This window comes from Podarcis pityusensis, assembly GCF_964106645.2.
Source record: "Podarcis pityusensis genome assembly, chromosome: 10".
Classification (NCBI taxonomy): Eukaryota; Metazoa; Chordata; class Lepidosauria; order Squamata; family Lacertidae; genus Podarcis; species Podarcis pityusensis.
The window spans coordinates 39,778,165-39,790,116 of record NC_138035.1 but is presented as its reverse complement, the minus strand read 5'-3'; the positions used below and the strand labels follow the sequence as shown (position 1 = coordinate 39,790,116).

The window sequence follows — 11,952 nt, the reverse complement described above, 5'->3', positions numbered from 1 at the left end:
ACCCTAGCTGGAGCTTCTGGAGGAGGTCCAAGGGCAGCCCCACACAGAGCACATTGCAGCAATCCAGTCCTGAGGTCAGCAATGCACTGACTACCATGTCTAGGTTATCCCCATCCAGAGGAAGCTGTAGCTGGCATGCCACGTGAAGCTGATAAGAATGACGATGCATATTTTAGTCCAAGTCACCTGGAAGGCACCAGGTTGGGGACACCTGCTTTATTGGGCAGGGGTGTGTGTGCAAAGTTGATTTATTCATAATGATTAAATCAACCACAACAATAACAAAAAGCTCACACCGGGGAAACAGCAGTGAATGACAGATTTCTAATTTTTTTTAAAAAAAAACAAAACACTACAAAGGAAAAGCTGATCTGGATGGCCGGGGAAATGATAGGAAATATCTCACATGGCAATACAACAAAGATATTGTATGAAAAAGAGCTGCTTGTTATAAACCCACCTACTGATAGGTCTTCCATTGACAAGAAGAGCAAAGGGGAAAAGACTCACTGAACTGAAATGGAGCTGTCTTTTGTTGTTCTTACTGGCTATAATGCATAGCACTGCAGGGATCCTCTGTGCTCACAGAACTCAGTAGATCACTTTAGTAGTTCACTTTAGTAGCACACTTTACTATGACCCGGCCCCAAGGCCGGGATGGCCTTCTTCCCTTCAGCTGTCCTTGGGTCTTCTTGTATTGCAGCTCCCAAGAACTTTGACTTAGTAGCTCCTAGGGTTGGAGCTCCATATGCACATCAAAACCTATAGGTAACCAATGGCCCTCCATCTGCATTGGCCTTGCATGCTGGGGCTAATAGGAGTTGAAGTTCAGCAACATCTGGAGGGCAAAGGTTCCCCACATCTTCCTTGCAGGTTACAGAATTGTCTGCGTTTCTGCAGCTGTCACATATCTAAGTCTCCTCTGTGCTGAACATGAAGACCAAAAAGAACCCTAAAGTATAATATGACGGATAATGCAAAACAGAAAGGCTACTCCCGTAATTCAAACTGAATACTGGGGAATGGACCTAAAGGCAGATAAAATTGAATTGGTGCATCATTTCAATGTAATGAATCATGGTAGGACCATACATGGTGACTGAGATCAAGAATAGTTTACAGAACTTGAGGTGAACAGAATGAGCATTACAGATTTATAACAGAACATGTATTTTCATTTTAAATAAGTTGCAAAGGGTATCAACACTGCTTTCATACAGTTCTCACAGTAGAGATTACCACCTTCATTAACAGGAGTTCTGTCACCAAAACTTTCTTCAAAACAAAACAAACCACCAACCACTGTACAAACACAAACCACCATTACATTTTTAATTTATATGTGGATACGATGGAGTCAAATTCTTTTGACAATATACTGGCACAGGCCTACAAAACCTTTAAATAATGAAACAGCACTTGCTTTGTTTAGTACATCGGATTTTCCCCCAGAGGGGAGATGAAAACAACAGAGAAGTGGATTTGGAGCTCGAGAGATGAACAAGAACTTGTTTGCACTTCCTAAAAAAATTCAAACATTCCATCAAACTAGTAGTTGTATATTGCCTGACTGAACTAGTAAAAACTAGATTGCTTTTGTTTGTTTTATGATTTCCAAGATTGACAATGTCTTTAGTAAAAATCGGGTTGGGTGGAGTCATTTAGGGAGTGGCACCATTTTTGGGATTCAAGCGACGGGGCCAGCTTCCCTTATAAGGAAGGGGAAAACCTACTGTGGTACATTTGCCTTATTGACTTGGGCTCTGTGAAGTCCATATGCTAATGCTCCGAATGATCAACCATTCCTTTTGGCTTTTGGTAACAAGTATTCTCATACAGTTAATATCAAAAAGAACTTTGTGCTCCACATTTGTAATTTCAAAGTTTCCGTTTTTAAACTCCCCTAGCCGCAAGAAAGTAGTACATTGCCTTCCTTTTTTGCCACCAACAATTTTTTCCCCAACTTCCAGAGCCCCATGATGCAAGATATCATTTTGTCGGTCTTCTGTCCCAGTGACAACTTTAATTCTGCTAATTTTAATAGGTTTTTCAAAGACGATCATATAGAAATCTCCAGTCGAGGGAGCTTTGCCCCAGAAGTACTCGTCGACGCTACTATATGCCTTGCTTGCTTCATAGTTTTCAAATACATTCATGTTAGTGTGCAGGTTGGCAGGTGGGTTATCAGGAAGGTCAAATGAATCCTCTTCAAAGTCATCATCTTTCAATTTATTCTCAGCACCCTTGTAGGATGAATAATATCCCATATGCTGGAAGAGAGATGGTTTGAAACGTATCACATCCTTTTGAGCCAACAGCCCACGGAAATGTATCAGCAGCCAGTCACAAGGCATTTCCTGGTAGAACATCAGCAAGAAATGAGCCAGGCGAGGGAGATCATGGGAATGGTACAACTTCCCAATGTAGCCCAACTTTGAAAATTCTAATGTCACCCAGTATGTTCCTTCTCGTGAGGTTATGACTTTCTTCACAACAGTCAAGAAGTTTTTTGCACACCGAACATCATCTTCTAGCATCACATAATAATCAGAAAGGTTAGCACAAAAGTTAAGCAAGAAAGCATAATCTACATTTTGCTTGGAACGAAATTTCACTCGGTCCTCTGGGTCATTATAATTTCTCTTAAGGCCATCCAATACAGGATAGTATTCTTCAGGCGTATGGATCACCATTAATCTCCCAGCAATTACATGATGGGCAAATTTCTGTGAAATATCCTGAACCATCCCATCACACCAGGATGAATCAAACTCTGCCAGGTGGACCACTACTGCAATTTCCTTCAGCTCTTCATAACTTGACTGCTCAAAGATGGACTTGATTGTCTCCAGCAAATAATTCCCCTTTTTCCTTTTGACAGAGGACAGTCCAATGGTAAGATACCCTGAAAAGAAGAAGCAAATAATAATAATAATAATAAAAATAAAAATAATAAAAATAGAGATTGCAAATATTGTCAGAACATGGGAACATAAGGAAGAGCCTACTGGATCAGGCTGATAGCCCATCTAGTCCAGCATTCTGTTTTCAAAGTGGCCCACCAGCTGCCTGTGGGAAACCTACAAGCAGGCCCCAAGCACAACAGGACCCTCTCCGCTTACGTTTTCCAGCAGCTGGTATTCAAAACTATTACTTCCTCCAGCTGTGGAGACAGAGCATAGCCATCATGACTGGTGTCACCTTCTATCTTTGCAAGGTAAAAGCAGAGTTGCTGTTTTATTCAAAATAAGGTACCTGAATCACAAAGGCCATAGGAAATATATGGCCAGCCGGCCTTTTGCCTTTCCCCCTTTTAGATAGCAGATCCCACACCAATATCACATCATAAATGGCTTTTGAAACTACCTAGTTTTGTGTGTCTGGTGGGTGGGTGGGAGAGATATTTTTTTACAAAGTAAAAGCTCTCCTGAATGCATATAATTGTGAATATTTTTTGATTGCTTTAAGGATAATATATAATGGCTAATCTTGATACCTTTTCTCCAGAAAGATGTATTGGGAGCACACAGAGGCTATTGCATTAAACATCAGTTGTCAACTGCAGGAAGTAGTGTGAGATGTGAACTAAAAAAGCCAGGAGGCATGTGTACAAAGATGCTGGCAGGAAAACAATATATTTACAATATTAATGCTATACACTCTGTTTGGGGAATGGGAATTTTAAAGTTATGGCTCACAAACTGTTTACAATTCCATCCATTAGGGAATAAATGGCAAATTAATGTCTCCCCTCCCCCTTTTGTACTTAAAAAGGAAATAAAGCAAGGACTCTGATCCAGTCATACTCATGCATTTTAAATTGTATTGGTGTCACTGGGAGAATTAAGCTCTGCTGAAGTCTTCACTATTTAACTCAATGCTCCTGAAATATCCTGAACCATAGCTAGATTATGCTTAAAAAATAGATTTTGGGTTGGTCGGAGAAAATTGGGTAAAGTCTATCCTCCTCCAGGAGGGGAGGGGTTGTGAGCGGGAGACGATTCCCGCGTCATGTAGGGGGCGCTCTGCCCCCTGCTTCAACTCCAGGGCTGGCGCATCAAGCCCCTCCCCAGTTGGGCACCCAATAGGGAAGCTCAGCGGGGGCATGGCTTGCCGCTCAAACGCGGCCGCGCCAGCCATCCCAGCCATTGCACACACATTTTCTTCGAGTCACCCACCCTCCACTCCCTCTAGATTAGCTTTCCTGAGACTTTGCTATGGACCTCTGGTTGGTCGCCCTGTTTAACCAGGGGGCCTGGTAGGAGTTTTTTGCAATTGGCTAAATTGGCCCGGCCTCTTGGTTTTTTTCGCCTACCTCGTAGCAACCGTCACAACATTCGTGGTATTTGGCAGTTAGGCACTGGAATGTGTTGTTGGTGTTTCGGGGGGCAAGGTGTGGCCATCGCCTTCCCCGACAATCCGGTGGTCATGGATCCTGTCCAATGCCCGTGTGGCGGGGGGCCATGGCACGACCCTCGGTGACATCAGGAGAGAGCCTATAGCTGTATTAGCATCAACAGGCTCCCCCTACCGGTGGTTAACCCCTCCTCCGTGGTCCAATGCCTAAGCCAATACCTTCTCACATGCTGTAATCAATAAAGTTGTGGCCTTTTCCTTACCCATTAACCTTACATGCTGTGTCCACGTGTCTTTATTCCCCAAGCGGGGATCGGGTCCTCGAATCACAACATGTCGGTGTCTTGAATTCACAAACATTCAACCAGAGCACGGAAATTGATCCATTTTCATTTTGTATGGGTATTCAAAGAATAAAAAAACAGGCATTTTCGGAAACAACATGTGAACCAGAACACAGCTATCCTTTGAAATTGTGCTGCTCTGAATTTTGCAATGCAGTTCTCACACCATGTAGTGTGTACAAAAATGTAAATACAATGGTAAAGTGTGCATATAGATACATATTTTAGTGACAGTAATGTACAAAAACGCATCACATTAGGGGAAAATTGCTTTGCAAAAATGTGTTTATTATGGGAAAATGCATATAAAATGTGCATAGTAAGAGAAATTCATATCAAAAAAATGTTGAATTAATTTCTCATGAAGTGTTTAAAAATAAATAAATCACAAACTGTTGTAGACATGTGGAGAACTGACCTAAAGGAAAAATGAGAAACTGAAATTGACATATTTACTCATCACTAACCCCACCTAAGTATCAATCCTATGCCCTTCCTAAAACTGTGCCACAATTTAGGGAGTTATGAAGGCCTCTTCCTTTTCGTGTTCATGCACTCTGCACATATGACATACACATTCTGTGGGAAAGTAAAGTTTATCAATTGAATACTGAGTTAAAGCTTCTTTCACCCAACTCTACTAAGCAGCAACATCCAACTTGCAGTTTTTTCTCTGCTTGCTGCTATTAGGTCAGATAAAAATCTTGCTTTACTTAATGAAATCGAAATGTTCAGATACTTACTTTTTCTTAGCAAAGGTGTGCCAGCCAGATAGCGGTAGGAAACGTTTATTGATCCTGAGAAATTGGACAGATCTTTAAATGTGTGAACGTATCGCTCTGAGTTTAATTGATGTGTGGCTGTTTCTCTGATTAACTGTTTGTCTCCATCCTAGCAGTTGGTAGAGAAACAGAAAAAAGCAAGACGTTCACAATTCAGAAGCTAGTGTGAGGAATGGGGAGGGGTTTAGGGACGAAAACACATCTGTATACCGCAAATATATGTAGATTAGTCCCTATTAGCCTGGTTATAAGCATGTGCAGGTGGTTTCAGGTAGAATCAAGCATTATCATTTGCATCAAAAACAGTATACATCCAACTTGATAGGGAATAGAGAAATGTATTCAGATATGTGATTCTGAATCTGCACTGTCAATATGTGCATATATTACTTGCTAAACTGGAGGATTAATGTACAGGATGTGGATCAGGAACACAATGTCTGTGTTTGGATAATCACATATTGGTTTATTAAACTGAAATATCAATACTTTTTTTTGTTATTTCAGACTTTTTTTTCTTTTTTGGCAAACAATTTGGGAAGGCTTCCAATTAACTACATTTTCCCATTTCTTCCAAATTCAGAAGCAATGATTAACAGCTTCAGAGCAAGTTGGGATGTTCAGTCAACCTCAAAGCAGAGTTTAACATCCTGGCTTGTTGAAAAGTTGTTAACTATACTGTCCTCATTTGGATGAAACAGGAAACATTGCTTAATTAGAGGTTGGCTGGTCTGACTAAAGCCAAGGAGGAATAAAGGGGCTGTGCTGAATACACAGTTGATAAAATTAATTTGTATCTCTGCTTATCAAGCTGAGATAGAAGATCATCCAAAAGTTAAGAAAAGATAACATTTTTTTGGGGGGGGGGGGTAGAATTAAATTCCATTGACAGTCAGATAGATAGACAGCTTGTTAAACATTGATGTTGTTTAACATGCCTGGGGAGATTAATAACTTTCCCATTTGTATTTGAATATAATGATATTATATATTAGAATTATTTTCCCATGGAACCTGAGTTCTGCCTATGAAGTACAGATCCAAAACACTCCTTTGAAACAAGAACACAATGTGTTTCCAATAAAACAAATCCAGACTATATGAAAGGTACTGCTGTACATTTCAGAACTACCTCCCGTGCAAGTGTCTTCTTCAATACACCTCAAAGCCATGCTTCATCTATGTATATTGTAGCCATCTCTCTTAAGAGATATGAAAACCGCTTTGCTGTAGCATCTCAAAGGAGGTTCTGCATTGAAATGTTGATTTTCCTTCTTTTTTCCATGGCAACCTCAATGCACATTTTAGGCAGTGTTGGTTAAGGCAGACTACTAGACACATGGAATGCATTCTGAATAAGGTATGGAAACCCAAAAAGCTCTGTCTCTATTTGTTGCATAATACTATTGAAAAAGCTTCAAAGGTCCTCTTTTTTTTTGGAGGGGACAGTGCTGGTTTCAGATTTTACATTGACTTTGGCAGCAGTGTTGCCTCTGCCCATTGAGAACCAGCTCTGCCATTAGGAAGAGAGAAGTGACTGCATTAGTCAGCAGATTTTGGCTGTCATGAAATGGCAGCCAACATTGTTGTTGTTGCTACAGAGAGGGATGTTGTGCCTCAGGTGCCAAAATAACCTAGCTGGCTTTGAATACTATGCTCCATGACTTGGGCACTATATGTTGTTATATCTCAGGCAGGAACATGCCAACCCTGTGCCCACTGGCTTTTCTCTCCCCTGCAAATGAATCCATACCACCTCCCAGAGGGAGAGGGCAAAGCATGCAGAAAATACTTCTTCTCCACCTCACACTTTTTATTTACTTAGAGAGGGTAGGTGAAAAGGCAGCAACACCAAGGAGGTGGAGCAACAGAAGACTCGAGGTTGAGGGGTCATTCCTGGACAATGTGCCTTGGCAATGACCCAACTGTGCCAATCCCTGACACCATCCCACATATAATCTTCCCTGGCATTCTTATCTTACCATTTCCCCCTTGGATAACTGAGCATCTTTATCATTGCTCCCACCACCTTTACATGAGTATTCAGAGGGCTAAGGATTTAACTGATCCATGGAATCTGTATAATTCTTTTTCTCATGAATTTGAATTTATGAGAAAGGAAGCTCTCAAAAATGTATGTAGCTTTCTCATTAGTCTTTCTTATTATGAGGGACACATAAAATATATCAGATAGTCCAGGAAGAAGAAGAGGAACAAAAGCGACAAGTTCCAACATCCTAATATATAGGATAAGCTCAGATGTAACATGAAACCATGGTCTGTTTAGCTAAACTGTGGTTTGTTTTAACATTTGAGCTTCAGTCTACTCACAAGCTGTGGTTTGCTTGGCACTGACAATGCAGGATCTGCAACCATGGTCTGAAGCTAGTTTGCAAGTCATAGGTTGTACCATATATATATATTAACAAAAACCACAAAGTGTCTCTAGATCATAGCTTGTCTGAAAGTTCAGACCATGATGTGTGAACTTAACTATAGTGAGTACAAAACATTACTTCTCATTATGTCTAATCTCAGACACTGAATGAACCATAAAATCTCGGAAGAACTAGACAAACACAGCAGAAGCTCAGCAATGAGATGTGCCAAATTTGTTTTGAAAGATACAATGGAGGGAAAACACATTTTATTATAAAGAAGTCAAATAAAGCACAATACATCATGCCATCTGGGAAGTTCACAAAAAGATCTAAAGACAAGTAAAACAGAAACAGCATAAACCACAATAAATAAAAAATCCCAGATATGTATCTGTGGGATTTTGAGGCAATTAGCAAACCAAAGGAGGCATCAGCCAGATTGACAGAAAATATGGTATAAGCCACATCACATCTAATCACAAGTTAGGGGTTGTTAATAAATAAAATCCCGCCTACAATCTTAATGCAGATGGTGCCACAAAAAGAAGCCATATATCAAAAGCTGAGCAGAATACAAAAAATATAAAGGACCAAATGTTGGGTTCTCTGACTTGGAAATGTCTTGCTGGCTGAAGCCTGAACAGCCATATACAAAAGTGAATCCTTTCTGTGGTGTTTTAAAAGCAAGGAATTTTGTAATCAATTGGAAAAACAATTTATTTACTTTGCCCAGTTCTTCTAAGTTGGGAGAATCCTCCCTTCAAAGTCATCTTGGGTGGGCAAATGTGGAGGACAAACCACAGCCCATCCATTTCATACTGTCTCTTTTTTGTGGGTTTCCAGAAGCAGCTGGCTGGTTGCCATTGGAAAGAGAATAGATGGACCTTTGGTCAGAGCCAACATAGCTGTTTGTTCTCCCCCCAATAAAAACACACACACTTAGGAAGTGGCTGAAGGATTATAAATGACTCCAGCTGAAGACAAACCAGAACTGTATGTTTGCAGCTTCAGCATCCAGTATCCTGAAACCTTCTACCCCTTTCCCCTGGCCAACATTGCTAGAGCTTTGGGTAGATTCCATCTTTTTCTGAAGTCAAGATGTGCAGCATGGCTGATGTTTCAGTGCTTCACATTTGCTCAATAAATCATGCAGAAATGAAGAGAAGGCTCCAACAGGCAATGCTATCATTGCTTTCAGACCCATCTCTTCAGCAAATAAGTAATTGTTCACTCTGTCTCATAGCCCACAGACAGTTCAGCAATCCCTTTGGACAAGCTATCACACATTTTATGACTCACGGGAGAGGACAATGCCCACCCTCACATACCTGTATTTGTTTTTGTTATCCAATAGTTTTAAAGGGTAGTTTGTTCCATACACCAAACTTACCAAGACATAGCTATCTTCAATGTATAAGTTCATGAACAACAAGCAGATGACAAGGACTCCTAGGAAGGAAACTGCAGATCGCTTTCTCAAGCATCTCATTTTGTCCAGATAATTCAGTGTGAATCTCATATGGAGAAAGACATAGGGCATCTCCTAAGGGAGAAAAACATAGGGAAATTAGGTTTTCTGTAAAGCTCTTGTGGGAAACAATTGGTAAGGTGAAATTTTGAAAACACTACAAAACTTTTGCTCCTCAGAATTTCTTACATCTCTTCATGTCTTTATCAGCTGCTTCATGTCATATAAGAAATCATAAACTGAATTTCATAGCCTAATGTTTACAAACATGGAAAAGCTTGACATATGAAGTAATAATAATAATAATAATAATAATATCCAGTGTAAAGACATCACACCAATTTCTTACTGATCTCTCTCAAATATAGCTTGTGTCTAAAACACTATGTCATCGTTTTAAAAAAATGGCTGACACCATACACATGACACAAGGTGGTTTTCAAGAAACGTGCACAATTCACTAGGTGTGCAGAGCTTTTGGCCATCCAAATGTTGTTGAAGTACCATCACCCCTGACTATTGGCCATGCTTGTTAGGGCTGATAGGAATTGAATGATATTGCTAAATATCATAAAAGAATGAATGAATTGGACAAGGCTTGGCCAAAAACACTTCAAAATGCCATAAACCAAAGCAGCAGAACATGCAATGAAAAGCCTGCGAAAATAGGTAGGTTTGTAAAACTTTCTTTAAAATCAGAAGCTAGCTGCATATTTTTTGGAAGGGAATACCACAAGATAGAAGCCACCACTGTGAAGGTCTTACCAGTGGAGGTAGCAAAACTGCACACACGTTTTTTTCTTGCTCCTTCTATGAAAGGAAGGGCACAGACACCCCATGTCTGCCCCAGAGTAATAATAACAAAATACTACCAACATTTTAGGGACGCGGGTGGCGCTGTGGGTTAAACCACAGAGCCTAGGGCTTGCTGATCAGAAGGTTGGCGGTTCGAATCCCCGCAACGGGGTGAGCTCCCATTGCTTGGTCCCTGCTCCTGCCAACCTAGCAGTTCGAAAGCACGTCAAAGTGCAAGTAGATAAATAGGTACCGCTCCAGCAGGAAGGTAAACGGTGTTTCTGTGCGCTGCTCTGGTTCACCAGAAGCGGCTTAGTCATGCTGGCCACATGACCCAGAAGCTGTACGCCAGCTCCCTCGGCCAATAAAGCGAGATGAGCGCCGCAACCGCAGAGTCGGTCCCTTTACCTTACCTACCAACATTTACGTGACTCCAATCTGAAACTGTTTACTCATCTCTACAAAATTTAGTCAAATTGTATGGGCCTGAACCTAGACTGTAGTGTTGGGAATTGTTCAGTGAATGTTTGAAAGCAGTTAGTAAAGAAAACAGTAAGAATGCAAACAAGGCATGGCAAGTACAAATGGCAAGCAACTGAAGCAGAAGTTTTGCCTTAATAATGTTTATAGCTGGTGACAAAAATGCTAGTTGTTTTCTGCTTTTAAAATCCAGCTTTCATTGAACTCTTTCACATGGTTCTACCTGAAATAGGTCACGTTACCCTGAAGCATAGTGGGTGAGTCCCATAACAAGTTTGAAATTCCATGCGAGAGACCTGAATCTCTTCAGGGTGCTTCCAGATGAGAGATGAAAATGCTTCACTGAGATATCACAGGTGAGTCTTAAAACTGCATTTGGATTTCCCCTGGAAAGGGTAAATCTGAATAAAATTGGGGGCGGGGAATAGGAAACGGCATTCTGATGACAACAATGTTGTGTGGACACTGCAAAAAAGAACCTTGTACACATGAAGAAGAACACCGACCCAGAATTATCACCCATCCGGAGGCCTCATTTATATGTTCATATATAAGTCTTTATCAAGACCTACACAAAGCAGCCTTCAGAAATCTACAGATATTTATCGGGAGGTGGGAATGCAGCAAAAGATGTGTTTGGAAGAGCTACATCTGAAAAGAAAATTATCAGATACAACTGGAAAGTTCAGGGCTTAATTAAATAAATAAAATGCTGGAGCCATACCAAGGATGTATTGAAACAGCAATGTCATAGGTATGGCACAGCATAATGTTGCATGTGTCAAAAAATCTATTTGTACTTTTATAATCACTAGATGGCAGCATGGATGCATATTATCTTCTTTCCTAGCTCTGTTTGCCCTATTGCTTTTTTCATTAGGTTATCTAAATGCATCACCTGTTTTTCTTTTTAGCACACTTAGAAACAAATCTGACTTAACACTTTCCCTACATGGAGGAATCCATATGAAAAGTTTATATCAGAATCCCAAACCCACATGGGTTTCTTTTTCTTTTTATTTGCTGTTGTTGAGGAGGAAAACCTGAAAGAATAAGATGAAAACTGTCTGTTTCTGCTCCTAAAGGCATGTGTCCCATATCAAGTAATGAGATGACTATGTATTAAACAGAAAAGTGAAACATGGGATAATTAACATTTTCTCTTTTTTTAATTAAAAAAATTCACAAATTGCAACCAGGCAGAAAGCACAGGCAAAGAAAAGAAAAAGCCTCAGAGTAGAGGAAGGGTGTGTGGGTTGAGAAAAATGGAAATGTTAATTTGCTCCTGCATTTGGGAATAAAGAGACAAAAGACAATGAGAATGAGTTAAACTAAGGAACACAAGT

General features: G+C 40.4%; 1 protein-coding gene across 6 annotated transcripts in view; it reads right to left on the bottom strand.

Moving 5' to 3' along the window:
* Positions 1 to 1,318: 1,318 nt before the first annotated feature.
* MGAT4C (MGAT4 family member C) overlaps positions 1,319 to 11,952 on the bottom strand; it is a 335,593-nt gene continuing 324,959 nt past the window's right edge. For all 6 annotated transcript variants that reach the window (XM_080971494.1, XM_080971498.1, XM_080971497.1 and 3 more), the window contains 3 exons: positions 9,254 to 9,406; positions 5,444 to 5,591; positions 1,319 to 2,905 (listed from right to left, as the gene is read on the bottom strand). In XM_080971494.1, the coding sequence (XP_080827620.1) occupies positions 1,749 to 2,905; positions 5,444 to 5,591; positions 9,254 to 9,406 (1,458 nt within the window). In that variant the 3' untranslated portion in view covers positions 1,319 to 1,748. The remainder of the gene's footprint in view (positions 2,906 to 5,443; positions 5,592 to 9,253; positions 9,407 to 11,952) is intronic.